The sequence below is a fragment of the Fusarium vanettenii genome, assembly GCF_000151355.1.
Source record: "Fusarium vanettenii 77-13-4 chromosome 8 genomic scaffold NECHAsca_11_chr8_3_0, whole genome shotgun sequence".
Classification (NCBI taxonomy): domain Eukaryota; kingdom Fungi; phylum Ascomycota; class Sordariomycetes; order Hypocreales; family Nectriaceae; genus Fusarium; species Fusarium vanettenii.
Genome location: NW_003315873.1, coordinates 127,490 through 142,356, shown reverse-complemented (window position 1 = coordinate 142,356; position 14,867 = coordinate 127,490). Strand labels below are relative to the sequence as shown.

Here is a 14,867-nt window from a genome sequence, read left to right as displayed (position 1 = left end):
GCAAATGACTGACTCTGAAAGTGACAGGGGATTTCAATGGCATCTTCCAGACCACCAACGGTTCGCCCAGTCTTGAACTCCACAAAGAATAAAGTCAGCAGCTTCACCAACTGGAGCCAAGGCGCTCTCTCGATGTCCATATTCAACTCGATACAGGGAGCTGGTCCTCAAGGCGGCTCGATATCTTGAGTATTTTGCCTCCTCAGCTGAGGTTGTTCAAACTCTAACCGTGGCTGGCGAATCGGTACCGCTGATTTGACAACCTCTACAAAGGGTGTCTTACATGACAGCCTTGCTTATCCTCAGGCTTCTCGATCCTTGATGCAACGTTGAATACCGAGTTCAGGTCACCATCAAGTGAGTCAATCATAGTCCTCGATGCTTCTGGCGGAAGATGAAAGGCAAATTACGGTGATACGAGGACCTGGGCCAAACCCAACCACTTAACTCTCGATGGAAAAGCATCTTCAACATGTTTGATATTTACACTACTACCATGCCTCGAGGGCACTTTTCAAACCTCAACAAGCATGGTATTTGTCCTATTCTTGCCATTAAACGGCATCGCAAAAGAAATAAACGCCAGCCAAGACCCGGCCCCGGCCCCAGCACCCATGATACAGATTCACCACCACCCAACCCGCTTCAAGCTCTCGACTATCAGTACATTAATATCTCCTGCCTTCCCTTCTCTTGTCGTTCCGCTCCGCCTCCGTCTTCTGCCTCTTGCGACTCTCCTGGGCAATCATCTCGCTCAAGTCGTCGTCGTACGCCCACTTGGCACCGATGCCTTCCTCCTTCTTGCCCTCGTCGAACTTGCGCCGCAGGTCATCCTTGCTGATGCCATCGTTCTGGTGCAGTGAGTCCACATCGAGGGCAACGTCGATATCGCCAGGCTTCTTGCGTTTGCGGGTGTCATCGTCGGCACCCAGAACCGGCACGCCGGATCTTTGAGCCTGCTTGAGGTCATAGACACGGTCGCTACCGAAGAAGCCTTCGGCGCGGACTTGACGCTCGGGCAGGATGGTGTAAGCGGACCGGGGCGCGCTTGACTCCTCCGTGTCGTAGCCGCGGCGTTCCTTGCGGAGATCCATTTCTCCGGCAATAGACGTCTCAACTCCTTGGCCATAGTCAGGCTGTACTGTGCTGGCATAACCACCAGGAGTCTCAAGGCCACTCGGTGTCTCCAAGCCACCAGCTGTGTCCTCTTCTTCCTCTTCCTCCTCTTCTTCGTCTGACTCCTCCTCCTCCTCGGACTCTTCTTCACGGGGTTGGAGCTCACCCCAGAGAGTGCGCTCAACAGGCTCACCGGAAGCAGCAGCTGCTTGAGCCCCTGACTGGCCCTGTCCGCCGCTCTGACCAGTGAGGCCAAACACGTCACCACCGAACAGGGGGCGGTTGAACTCGTCAACTGGTGGTTTGCCCCAGCCGCCGGGGTGGAAGCCCCATGAACCTCCTGAGGGTGGTGGCGCATTCAGACCGGGGATTTTTAGTGTAGGATATGACGGAGGAGGGCCAAATCTTTGTTGGTTGATAAGCCAGGGTGGTGGTGCGCCAGGAGGCATTCCCAGGGCTTCCTTGGTGTTCTCACTCAGGTCGCCGGGGCGGAAATGTTGATAATCAACCTCGGTCTCCTTACCCTCGTAGTACACCTCACCAAATCGCGTCAACTCAGGCTTGGTCTGGAAGCGGAAGAAGGCATCGTAGAGCTTCTGGTAGTCAATGTCGAGCTTCCCCATCTTGGGGGCGACACGTTCGCGCTGCTTCTGCTTCAACGACTGCTCGGCTTGCTTCTCGAGGACGGCGTCTCGCATCTCGGTGATGCCGGTCTCGGCGATGAAGGTGGGGAGGCGGAAGGGCGGCTTCTCGATACCCCTCTTGGAGGAGAGGTATTCTCGCTTCAGAGACCAATGGGTTGGAACCGGTACCACGTTTCGCTGAGCCTTGATCTGGACGAGCAGGCGGGGATCCGATGAGGAAACGTCTTGCCACTCCACCACCTCGGGGATCTTGACCAAAGCCTTGAGCTCGGCGATGGAGAGCTTGTTGAGCTGCTTTCTCTTCTTCTTGGACATCTTGGGCTGAGCGGACTCCTCGTCTTCGTCAGGGATATCGTCGTCGTCGTCGAAAAACACGGTCCCTTGGTTTCCAGCATTGGCCTCCTTGGCAACCTCATCTTCATCCATAGACGCGCCAAACTTGCTGAAGATGTCCTTGTACATTGCAAAGACAGGGTCCTCCTCCAGATCATCGTCAAGAATCAGAGCATCGACAGGGGCGGCTTCTGTCTCGGGCTTGTCCTTGACTTGGAGATCTGACGCGGATTCGGTGGCGGATTCATCTTCTTTCGGCTTGGAGTCATCGGTGGGCTCTTCGGTCTTGGTAGTGGCAGCCTGCGTCGCGTCAGTATACGACCGAGGGAGAGAAAGATTGGGTAATGGTACCTCTGCTTGCGCCTTCTTCTGTTCCTTCTTTTTTGCCCTCCGCATCTGGTTCTTGGTCATCTTTGGGGCCGCCATGGTGAATGTGGATTGGCGACAAAGTCGTCGCGACGAGGAACTGGCTTCGGCCCGCGGCGGGATTGGCGACCTGGGTGGTGAGCTGGAACAGGGCGTAGAAGGCAGCGAGGGTGATGATGTACTGCTTCGGGTCCCTTCCCATTCCCGAATATGAGACGAGGCGCCCGATCGTGTGTCAAGGAGGCGATGGAAGGATTTCGAGGTTGATGCGCCAGAGGTTGATGCTCCAGTTCTGGTGCTGGTGCTTTGAGGTGGAGTCTCGTTTTGCGCGACTCGTTGATGGGCAACTTCCCTCCTGCCCTGCCTAAGAAAAAAAAGTCGGCACGCGCCCGCGCGGCTGTAGCTCGCTATCAGCTTATCGTGATTAGCGCGGCACCGCGGCTAACGGATCAACCGCGGCTAGACTTGACGCGCCACGTAACCCAACCCCTCCCCCCCCTTGTCTAACTTGTCCCCCTGTAGATGACCCCCGTGGCCCCCGAAGTTGCAGTTTATCTGTCTTCGATTCGTATGGAGCTTGGCGCCCCTTTGGTTTAATTATAGCCTTGGTATGCCCGCCCGCTTTGACGTGTGAAAGGCCATCCATCCCAATAATTAATCGCAGTTGGTTGTGGTTGCATCAACAGCTTCCTTCTCTGCCTCTCTTCGTATCCGATCTTGGATCCGGTCACCAGTCAAAAAGTCACGAGCAATTGCGACGTTCCCAGACGTTTTCGGAAACCATCCCGCTTTTTTTTTACTTCTATTTGTCTTGGATTTCGTCTCCAAGGTCTCGGACGGACCCGGCCTCGTCATCTAACAACCAACATCTCACCTGCTTGGTTTCGTTCGATAAGCAATGAGTAAACGGATTCCTTGACGACATTACGTTTCTCCTGCTATCTTCCCTCGTCGCTCGTTATCGAATCACGCTCTCGCCCGTCGGCTGTGTGGCCTCTCTGGTTCACAGCTCCAACCTCCAACTCCTCGACCATCTCTCTCGTTGCGCCTCGTTAGACGTCTCCTGGTGGTCATCACGCGAACCGTCCAATCTCGTCCCTCTCCTCGAGACCCCCCGCGGTCCATACTGTGATGGAAAGGTTCCCCGACTTCATCGACACGCCTGTGGGCAACTCGCGATCGCCCAGTCCTCGAAACCCTCCTGGCTGGTCCAACGGCGCGCCGCCTCGCCCCTCGGATCGATGGCTCCCCGTCTCGACGGGCTCCCACAGGCATAACCGCCAGAAGAGCCTCACTGATGCCATCCGCACAATACGCGCCCGCAATGGCAGCGTAAGCCAGAACGCCCAGGAGATCGCCGATGCCCTGCGCGCCCCCGTCTCCCCAAAGCTCGTCGTACGCCCATCCCCCTCCGTCCTACCTTGATCCCGTCTCGAGTCTCCAAGATCTCGAGGCCAAGACCTCTTCTCAAGTGCTAACCTGCATGTTGCACTACGCAGGTCCTGTGCCTGCTGTGGTACACCTCGTCTGCCCTCACAAACACCTCGTCAAAGTCGATCCTCATCGCCTTTAACAAGCCTGCGACGCTGACCCTCGTCCAATTCGCCTTTGTCTCGTCGCTATGTGTCTTCATGGCATGGCTTGCCATCCTCTTCCCCGTCTTGCGAACCAAGATCACGGCTCTCAAACACCCGATTCGAAAACCCTCGCGTGAGGTCATTACGACTACTCTCCCCCTGTCCGCCTTCATGATCGGCGGTCACCTTCTCAGTTCCACGGCCACCTCCAAGATCCCCGTATCGCTCGTCCACACCATCAAGGGTCTCTCGCCCCTCTTTACCGTTCTCGCTTATAGAATCGTGTACGACATCCGCTACCCCAAGGCGACATATCTGTCTCTCATCCCTCTGACGGTTGGTGTAATGTTGGCATGCTCTGGCAAGGCGAAGTATGGCGGAGAGCTCAGCGGTGTCATTCACGCTCTCCTGGCGACAATGATCTTCGTCACTCAAAATATCTTCTCCAAGTATCTTTTCAACGAGGCTGCCAAGGCCGAGGCTGAGGCTCCAAACAGTCGATCAAAGAAGCTGGACAAACTCAACCTGCTCTGCTATTCTTCTGGTCTGGCTTTCATCATTACCTTGCCCATTTGGTTTTGGTCCGAGGGATTCGCTCTGCTCAAGAACTTTTACAACCAAGGCTCGATCGACTTGTCTGAGAAACCCAATTCCATGGACCACGGACGACTGACGCTCGAGTTTATCTTCAACGGCGTATTTCACTTTGGCCAGAACATCCTCGCCTTCATCCTTCTGTCGATAGTCTCTCCCGTTACGTATTCGGTCGCCAGTCTGATCAAGCGTGTCTTTGTCATCGTCATGGCTATCCTCTGGTTCCGAAGCCCCACGACGCCCATCCAAGCTGTTGGAATCGCCCTCACCTTCCTTGGACTATATCTGTACGACCGAACGAAGGGGGGCAACAAGGCGGACCACAAGGCCCAAAATATGACAGATTCCAACAAGACTTCAATATTGCCCATCTCTAACAAGGGGATACGCCCGATTGTGGCCTCCCCTCTGAGCACTGAGATCAACCCCCACCCTTATCACGAGGGTTACTATGGCCGCGATGCCTCCTCAGACGACTCCAAGAAGACGGACGACAGCGGCAGCCGTAACCGCGGTCGTGTCAACAGCAACGGAGGCTGGCTTCCTCCAGGCACCAAGCAGGAAGATACATGGCGGACTGGGGACAAGATCGCCGGTGTCTCATGATGGAGACAGTAGAAACCTCCCCCTGGGTTTTGAAGTTTTGGGTTCCTCTTCTCCGCCAGTTCTCTCGGCGCTTCTAATTGTTTAAACCTCTTTTTATTTTTCAACAACAAAAAGAATGGAGCTGGGATCTTTGTTTGAAAGAAAGGAATGTTTTTTTTTCTCGTCCGGATATCTAGACTACCTATGGACGTGGACAAGTTTTTGTATGACATATCATGGATTGGCGTTTTTCTTGAGACGCAGGAATGGACGGATGGATGGATGGGATATGCTCTTTCAGCTCCTCTCAGGAGGCGCTTGATGATGCGCTGTATCATTACGTGGATATGGAATGGAATGTGGACGTTTTTTGATAGACGGGATACGGTTCGCAGCTCATGCAATACATGAATGATATGGAATAACCTCAGGGGTAGTAGATGTGACAAGATGATCAGGTATTAGAGATGCTGATGTTGTTTTTACATCAGGCATTAGTAATTAATCTATCAGCCACTCTTCCACCTCGACTCCTATACTCCTCCCTATGCCTCGTATCACTTCCCATGCGACATTGATCCTCCACTTGCCACCACGATCCATTACATCTCCAGCGCCACCCACGCGGGTTAGTAATCGTAGGCTCGCGAGCGTTGAGATGGCCATGCCCACATCACAATCCAGGCCAGCTGTACCCACCGCTGTGCCGTCTGCCCACTCGGTCCTCACAGCCGTAAAGATGGCCATCATGCGTTCCAAAACAAAGGCGTGGGCACCGAGTAGTTTCCGTGCAATTTTGCGGTGCTTAGTACGAGAGGGCCCTCTCGCGACGATGCCACCACGCCGTCGCTTTCGCCCATGATTATATGTAGAGAAGAGTGTAAGATCGTGACGAGTAGCATTGTGAGAGGCGAGGTAGGCGGCGAGGAGAAGGAGACGGGCCGTAGTAGGGAGGAGATTTGTGATTTCCGTAGCCGAAGCTGATGGTCTCGTAGTCGCAATAGCATCGGCAGGCTTGTCCTTTGGCCTAACCGAGACAATGCTTGGGTTCAAGAGAGACTCGTCCTGGAAGTGTACCCTACCCGCGATGAGCAGCTTCGAAAACTCCTTGGGTGTGTGTGTTCCAGCCATGATCGGCGCTATGAACCGTGGCCAGAGAGCATGGCAGCTATGACGGAAGGAAGGGAGCGTTCGGGAGGCGGATTTTGTCAAGGAATCGTGAACGGCAGCGCAGAAGCGTGTCCAGAGATCTGACGTCTCTTTCTGTGAGTGCCCGAGGATGGGACTTGGTGGTGTAAGGGAGAGGATGCGGACGAATTCGTCTTTGACGTAGGGAGGAAAGTTGAGATGTGCTGATGTAGGTGATCGTAGGAAGCCGGCGGGAGGAGATGTGACGATGAAGACGCAGGTAAGTCGAGGGATCTAGATGGGTTAACTTCCACTCCATATGTCCAATGTATAACATGCAGCAACTCACAATCTCTGATAACCGTGCTAGAGCCGGCAGAAGTGTAGGCGGCGCATCCCTCTGCCCATCAATAGCATCCAAAACCAACACGAACCTCCACCTAGGATCCCTCTCAGGATACCCAACCATCTTGACCATCTCAACCGTCAACTGCGCCAGCGTCTCGCACCGCCGCGGCACATCCTCCCATTCGAGCGCCTTAGCCACCTCCCCTACGATGCGCTCAAACAGGTGTCGTCCTGTAATGCACTGCACAGAGTTGACCACTGCGGCCTGGAGACCGCCCGATTCGGCGTCGGCGTTGACGTGTGTGACGAACTGGGAGACGAGTTGGGTTACGATGGCGGATTTGCCTGTTGCTGTTGCGCCGTGGACGACGAGGTTTCGACAGGGAGCTGCATCGGGCTGTAGAAATGGTCAGCTTTGGTAATATCGTGAAGAGGTAGCTTGGTCGACATACATAGAGGAGCGTTGCTAGGGATCGGATCTGTTGTTCGCGACAGGGAAAGGATTGGAATAACGGGGTCAAAATGACCTCGTCAGGAAGACGAAAGAGGGAAGACATGGTTGACTCCCTATTCTGACGATAAATGACTGTGTTTGAATGGAATTGGTTGGTGTTGAAGTTGTCAAGGTCGTCCCCAAGCGCCTCGAGGGTCAAGGGGAGACGCGTTTGGCGCGTCTGTAGCTAGGTACGTCACTCGGGAAATTCTCGGCCGAGACATGGATTTGGAGACTCACCATCACATGAACTCTCACAACTTGTCTCCTTTTGCATAAGTTTATAAAATGAATTTAATTGAATTCATTTTTCAGGTTTGGTCAATTCTTAGATTCTTTTGGGCAAAGCCCTATGTCGTGAGACGCCCCAATCCAAGTGGTATACTTTATACAAAACCACATGCATAGCTTTTGACCCATCGTCTAAAAGCATCATTCCCCAACGCCTAACTATGCCATGCTCTTCAAAACAATAAAACACATGTATACGACTTCGTACTCGTTGACTCTTCCCCAAACACATCATCCCACCAGTGGTTCCATGTTCTCACCCGCTCGTACAAGTCCTTCACCAACACCCAGTCCTGCCAAACCGGTGCAGGTGTCCCCTGCCCGGACTGTGTTGAAGGGAACCCTCGTCCTTTTCCGGGGGCCTGAATAGTGATCTTGGGTCCCGATGTAATCCAGTTCCTCCGCACGTCGTTAACAATGTTGTCGGCGAAACTCTTGACATGTTCATCAACTTGAGGTGCCCTCGTTGTCGGTCTTCGGAAACCTGAAAGAAGGAGCCCTGAGTCGAGCGAGTAGTCCTCGAGCTCCATCGTCTCTGATATGTATGACTCGGCTCTAACGAATCCAGATCTTGCCTCCTTGAGCAACAGAGAGATGTCCTCCCAGGACTCGCAAGTTGCCTGCGATAAAGCTAGGCCTCGAATGGACGGCCAGATGTAGTTCGACATTGATAGCAATTGTGCAATCAAGTGTACCCTCTCAGCTTCCAGTAGCCTGCTGTTCTGTCCAAGTTGATTCAGACAACCGACAAAAGCCTGCAGCGTAACGAGTAGATGAGGCGTGTCAGCTTCAGCCAATACGTGGGGGAGAGCATTCTGAGTCAACAGTACTCGGAGTGCCTCCACATAAACGTCAATCATCGGATAGGCTGAAATCTCAGCAGCCGCGGCATGTATCATGGCTGGCACCATCTTGCCCAAGATAAACGACATGATACCCGGGTTCTCCATCCCCTTTCGCAGCAGCACAACCTCGTCTCGCAGCTTGTCATTGATCAGAGACATCTTGAAGTTGTTGAAGAGGAAGAAGAAGAGCTGGTGAACGACCCTTGTGTCACCCTCGCCCAGCCGAAGCCCATAAGACATCATACCAGCCACCTGAAGGTGGGGGTCTTGAACCGAGGGTGAATACTCCTTGCTGATTTGGTAGAAGAAGTCGTCAACTGTGCAAATCTCGGATCCGTGAGCCCTGATGAGGGGGATGATGTCTCGGATGAAAACCACATAATCATGATGTTCCGATGCATCTTGCGCCATCGTTCGCAAGTCCCCCTTGATTCGCTGCATCACCGACTTGAGCGTCTTGGAGTGTTCCGAAAGGATGATCTTTCTGAGCGCCGGTCCAGCATCTCGCAGAGACTTGCGCATCCAGGATATCATGAACTCGAACAGGTCCCGGTTGGTGTTGTAGTCGGGGTTAATGGCAAGTCCGGTAACTGCTTCTGGAACAAAGTCTTTCTGCTGTCGTCGGAGCTCTTCTGCAAACTGGTTCTCGTATGCCAAGTACCGCCGCGGTTTGACAATCGACAATGCCCAGATATCTGATGGTGTGAAGCCAGCTTCACTGAAATCATCAAAACCATGCTTGAGGAGAGTTGTCATGAACAAGACCAGTGATCGCCGTTGCTCGAGGCTGATGCTGGCCGGCGCATCTTCAAATAGACCATACTTTCCATACTTGAACATGTCTGAAAGCCGAAGGAGGCCGCCGTTGATGAACCGCATTGCAAGTCTTGCTGATAGAGTAGTGACCTGCTCAGTACACTGTGATTTTTCAATGGCTGCATTGTAGGACAATTGGCCCTCTTCGGGAGAAGAGAGAATGCATCTTGCCATTGAAAAGTAGCTGCTTGACAGGTCATGGTCGAGTACCAGGATGGCATCGTCCGCCTGTGCCGAGTTCAGGATCTGACTCTCACTCTGTTGGCTTTCCTCATCATCCTTGAACTCGTCGACACGAGACAGGAAGATCTCCAGAGTGGCAAGTGAGGCTTGAAGAATCGACCAGTCCAGTTGAGGAGGATAGGTGCCAAAGTGTTTGAATACTTGCTGCAGTTGGAGGGTATTCAGGGCAAAGGTGGCAGCCTCCAGATTTGGAGCATGTCTCATGACATCCAAAGAGGCCGTCACAGAGAGATGGAGTACATCCATCACGGCTGCCCTATTTATCGCCACCATGGCATCAAGCATATCACGGCTGACTGCTTTACTCGAATCCTTAGACAAGGCCAAGAATTGCTGCTGCATGTCCGACTGCACTGAATCAAACTGCGCCATCATGGCTTGGAAGAAGGTATTCCGCCACTGAATAAACGGCTTGAATGAGGTCGTTGCTTCACCAGATGAGATGATAAACCTCGCCAGCTGATTCCAGGCCCGTAGGTTGATCAAACACGCCTCTTTGTGAGAGGTTGCGGGGGCCACAAGCCGCTCAATCAAGTGAGCGCCTGGGCGAAGGTCAGGTGGGGAGGCCCAAAACAAGGTGCAAAGGAGGTCGTGATGATTTCGCAGAGCAGCCAGGTCGCGTTCGTGGATTGTCTGTTCCTTGAGGAGTTGGCGATTGTGGTTCGGCATCGTGCGGGCGATCAAGTTGCGGATGTCGTTGAGTGACCGGATTTCACTCAACTTCTTGATGCTCAGAGCAACGAGCTTCAAGAAGATATGGAAGCACTTGTCGGCCTTTTCGACTGCCAACGAGGGCCTGCCTCCTAGCTCTTCCAAGAATTTTGGAGACTGATACACCTCTTCGTTGCGAAGATGGGCGAGATTCTGCGATCCAAAGAAGTCAAAGATGACTCCTATCACCGCCACACACTTGCGCCAGCCCCATTGCTGAACGAGATAGTGGCAGCGTCCAACCAAAGCACGACAGTAGTTGTTGAAGCTGGGCGATTGGCGAGGATTGTCCTTGTAAACTTGGAAAACCTTCTTCAGCAGCTTCTGAGGAAGTGCCCAGCCATCAATAGCGGTATCATGCCTGCTGCCAGCAATGAGGATGCCCTTGTCGTTGAACTCTGTGAGTGGGAGGAGAGCAAACATGTTCTTCCAGAGACGCTCATGATCGCTTGCGTCGATACTCGTAACAGCCTCCGGGGTGGCCATGACAGAATACATGACGTCCCAGAAGGACGACCGAGGAATCCGGGCTTGCTCGAGCGCCTTCAGGACTGTGACCCAGGAATGAACGACCGGCATATCGTCCCTCAAACCTCGATCTCGTACCCGAGAATTCCCAAGATCACTGTATGCTTGCCTGAGCTGGTCCGTACCATTTATGATGAGCGACGTGATGGCGGTTTTGGACAAGTCCTTGAGCAAATCCTCCATTTGAAATTGCTCGCCCACCAAAGATGCGTCGTTCTGGCAAAGTTTCAGAGCCAGGAGGACATACAAGATCAATTGATCATAGACGCTTGCAATTAGAGAATACCGAGGTTGTGTGGTGCCATCATGACGTCCCAGGAGGGCTTTGATGCGGTTGTTGAATCCACCAAACACCTCGAGCGTTCGGCAGCCAAATGATTTGGCACTTGATTGTTCAGTGAGGCTAAGTGACTCCATCATGAATTTCAAGATGAATCTGGCCGCGCCTAGAACGAACGTAGAGTCTGGAGGGTCTCCTTCTATCGTGATACGCTCCAGCTGATCAGCGATCGAGTCAAGAAGAACGCCAAGCTCTGAGGACACTTGGGCATCCCAAGGGCCCCATCGAAGGACCTGGTCGCCAAAGTTGAATGATATCCGTGATCGGAGCTCACTCAGATGTTCGTGATGGTTCAACACTGACTCAAAAACACCGCTTCCAATCAACGTTGACTCATGGAAGTAGACGCGAGAATCCAAGGGAAAGGTCTCAAAGTGATGAGTGTATTGGGTGCCATATGGCCCCAGACCCCGAAGCTTCTCTCCATCTACCTCGACTGGCTGGATAGGGTCGGGGATTGGGATGGGCTCAACAGGAATAGGATCATTCGCACGGCTGAATTGGGGTGCTTCAATATCAATGCGTTGGGGCTTCGTCTTCTTCCGGAAGCGGGACCTGTTGTGGTCAGGGGGTGGTTCCTCCACAACGCGGAGTGGTACTGGATTGTCCTCAGGGGGTGGGCTCGCCGGATAGTAGGTATCAGGGGCATTATCGAATGTCAAGATGCTAGATGCCGAAAGGTCACCACGCTGTTTTCGATACAGTTGGTCAAGACGTCTCTTGGTTGTTCTGAAGGCAAAGCTGCTTGACTGGTCTGTTTCTTCCATTTCCAGTTGAGCCGGCCGTGCAAAGCCAGAACCGCTTCGAGAAAGGTTGGTATTGGTGCGTGGCTGCTGCTTCATTCGAGGTTGTGGTGCAGTGTTGTCAGACTGGTATCTCACCGAGCCGGCCTGGCTGACCTGTTTTACAAGGCGGCGGGCTGGTCCTGCAGAGAGCATAGGCAATCGCCTTGAAGTTGACGAGCCGTTTCCAGAAGTTTCACGTAAGGGTTGTTTCGGTGCCCTCGGTTTTGTCTTCTTGGCTTTTCGGGCCGCAGTGACTGATGGGCGCTGAGGGATAGAGCCTGCCCTCCAATTGTTCAAGACAGACACGGCGTCGACATGATCCTCTCTGGTGGCGAGTTGGATGACTTTCCTGCCTGGACTAGACCTGCCCATATCCTGACGTCGAGTTGCAGACCGAGCGGCGATCTTGAGGAAACGGGGAGCATCTGGCTCAACCACATCGAGAATGCTGAGCCGAGGGGCAGTTGGCCTGCTTCCATGTCTCCCTGTCCGTTTCTTTCCATGCTTCGACGTTTTGCGTGAGGTGGGCTGGCGATACTTCTTCACAAGCTCAGCAGCAGGCAGAGAACTGTCCTGTGATCCAGGAAACATGCTAGTAATTCTAGGTTGATGGGGGCCTCTTGGTGGAACACGCTTTCGTTGCGTTGGTGTTGTCTTGGGTCGTTTTTGCGATGCACCAAAGGATTCCGAGAGCTTCAACTGTCGTTTTCTTCCAGTAAACATGGGGTCGATGTGGTCCTCCTCTACCACCGAGGCCCCATCGTCAGAGAGTTCCTCTGGAACAAGAACCATCGGCTCCTCTTCAAGAACAAGCCGTGTCTGGTTGTGGAACACATCATCGGTGGTTTCTGGTGGTGGAGCAGGGGCTTCGTCATCAGAGTCTTCGAAGAAGATTTGGGGGGCTGTGGAAGTATGCGGGGAGGCGATTCGTCTCTGTGCCACACCACGCCGGATCTCTCGCTCCGGAGAATGGTGGACTGGGCGATTTTGTGTTGGTTTCGGAATTTTATCACGGCCAGCTTGCTGATCCAGACGAAGCCATGATGCTGGAAGGACGCCCCTGATTCGGCGTCCCACGGTGTTCACGAGTTCTGAGCCGCTCTCGGAGCCGCTCTTAGATTCCGTCTCCGATACAGAATCTTCGTCATCTGGCTGAACACTAGTGTCTGGTTGGGCAAGTTCATCTTCAGAGTCGCTTGGAATGAGCAAGGCAGGCCGTCTGAAGAGGCGTGTCGCAGGTTGTTGGGAGGGTTGGTCTGCAGGCAACGATGTGGGGGTTTGAAGATCGTGCTGAGGGTCCTCGCCACTTCGTCTCGAGCTGCGCTGTGCAGCAGGAGAGTCTGTAGTCCCCGGTACCAACCTGAGAGCTGATGCAGGCTCAAGGGGGTCGCTGTCAACAACATCGTATCTCTTACGCTTTCGCGTTGATGATCGGAGAGGAGAGGACTTTCTCTTTGTACGCTGCTTTGTAACTGAGATCGGGGGACGCCTCAGGAGGTCTTTCAGGCTTGGAAGATCGTCACCAGCCAAGCTTGTGTTCTCGGTTTCTCCTGTCGAGCTCGCCTGGCTACTAAGCCCAGCGCGGTCGTTCAGGGGTGATGTCTTGGGAGGTGAGGGTGAGGGTATGTTGAGACTACCCAAGCCATCCAGAAAGTCTTCCAGCCCTTTCAGCTGACTCTCGTCAGATACATCTGGGAGCTGTGACTCCTGGCTGTCATCCTCGAAATCCTTGTCTTGCGAAGCCTCCTCGGCCAGCTGTCGGCGTCGCTTCTCTCCTTCGAGGGCAAGTCTAAGGGGACGAACACCATGTTTCTTGAGAATGTTGGAGTAGTATGACATCTCAATGGCGTAGGGTCGCTCTTGAATCGGTTTCCGGGGCCGCAGAGATCGCTCGTAGCGAACAGCGGTTTGGCGAGCCGTCTCATGTTCAACATCATGGCCCAGTTCCTGGCTTGGCATAACGGGATGGTTGTCGTCCACTTGGGGCAAAGAGGACAAGGGGTGGGCAGGCTCGTGACTGACGACAAGCCGAGGGGGTGGCGATGAACGCTCGACATAGCTTCTCGATATTTGGTCGTCATTCGGGGGGTGAGAATCGGTATCTATCGGTGGGTGTTCAAGGCTGAGAGGGTCGATATCAAGCAGGTCGACATCGGAGTGTATGGACGATAGAGGCGAAGACAGTGGAGATACTGGATCAGAGATCAAGTCGACTGCATCTTCTGGTCTTGGCGTCGTATCGGGGATCCGTGAAGGCGTCTTTGTCGCAGGAGCAGGGTGATTCTGCCCTTGGGAGGAGTCGGGAACATCCCAGATGTCCTGTTCCTGCTCTTTCTGCGTGTTCCCTTCTCTGTGTTCTTCCCTTTCGTCCTCATTTTCTCTGTCGTTGGTCGCATTCGCAGGGGTAGGCTCAGGCAGGGACGGCAATTCCTGGCTCTCGAATCCATCTTCTTCCTCAGAATCTGGGACTTCTCCCAGTTCCTTCCAGTTGGTCATGGTCCGCGTATGGCATTATCCTATCGAAGGCATATTCGGGGTCCGAATTCGGCTCGGTCGTTGAAATTTTATGCGTATATGGGAAATGTTCATGTAGGAAGAATCATGATTTCACCGTGATCGAGGGTGGTTCAAGCTGGCGTAAAGTGGTTTCCCTGTTTGGCGTGGCGGGAACGCGGTTGGGAAACCGGGGAGACGCGTTCGGGGAGGAAGGCGCGCCAAGCCATGGACGTCGATGTGGGGCCAAATTCCGGGGACCTTCAGCGCCGCATCCATCCCGTCCCATTAAGCCGGGTCATTCCGCTCTGAGAGACGAGACTCGCCCCAATTATTCCGAGTTCAAGTCCAACGTCAACTCGGTTTTTATACTCGATTGCTCACTTGACGCTCGTCGAATAAATATCTTTACAATGGCACTACATGTCTTTGAGAGGGCCTTGCCATTGGCATTGACCGTCTTTTGCGGCGTCATTGGAGGTTAGTCTTGGCCATGAACCCCTCAAGCAGAAGCTCACAATGACCAGGATACTACACCTTCCAACCAGTCTTTGCACCCGATGCTCTTAAGCAGGTCGATCCCCCGCAGATGTAGGTATTACATCTATATGAGTGTGGGCATGCGAGAAAC

General features: G+C 53.5%; 3 protein-coding genes across 3 annotated transcripts; 1 reads left to right on the top strand and 2 right to left on the bottom strand.

Moving 5' to 3' along the window:
- Nucleotides 1-668: 668 nt before the first annotated feature.
- Nucleotides 669-2,519, bottom strand: NECHADRAFT_47891 (uncharacterized protein; the record flags this gene model as incomplete). Its single annotated transcript, XM_003048238.1, has 2 exons — nt 669-2,393; nt 2,445-2,519. The coding sequence occupies 2 exons, from the start codon at nt 2,517-2,519 to the stop codon at nt 669-671; spliced, it is 1,800 nt and encodes a 599-aa protein (XP_003048284.1).
- A 685-nt stretch (nt 2,520-3,204) lies between these two features.
- Nucleotides 3,205-5,635, top strand: NECHADRAFT_71291 (uncharacterized protein). Its single transcript, XM_003048438.1, has 2 exons — nt 3,205-3,854; nt 3,959-5,635. The coding sequence occupies exons 1-2, from the start codon at nt 3,591-3,593 to the stop codon at nt 5,234-5,236; spliced, it is 1,542 nt and encodes a 513-aa protein (XP_003048484.1). The 5' UTR covers nt 3,205-3,590; the 3' UTR covers nt 5,237-5,635.
- An 81-nt stretch (nt 5,636-5,716) lies between these two features.
- On the bottom strand, nt 5,717-14,239 carry NECHADRAFT_105114 (uncharacterized protein; the record flags this gene model as incomplete). The annotated part of the gene is made up of 4 exons (XM_003048237.1): nt 5,717-6,637; nt 6,693-7,088; nt 7,144-7,263; nt 7,736-14,239. 4 exons carry the CDS (start codon nt 14,237-14,239, stop codon nt 5,717-5,719), a joined length of 7,941 nt encoding a protein of 2,646 aa, XP_003048283.1.
- Between the last annotated feature and the right edge of the window lie 628 nt (nt 14,240-14,867).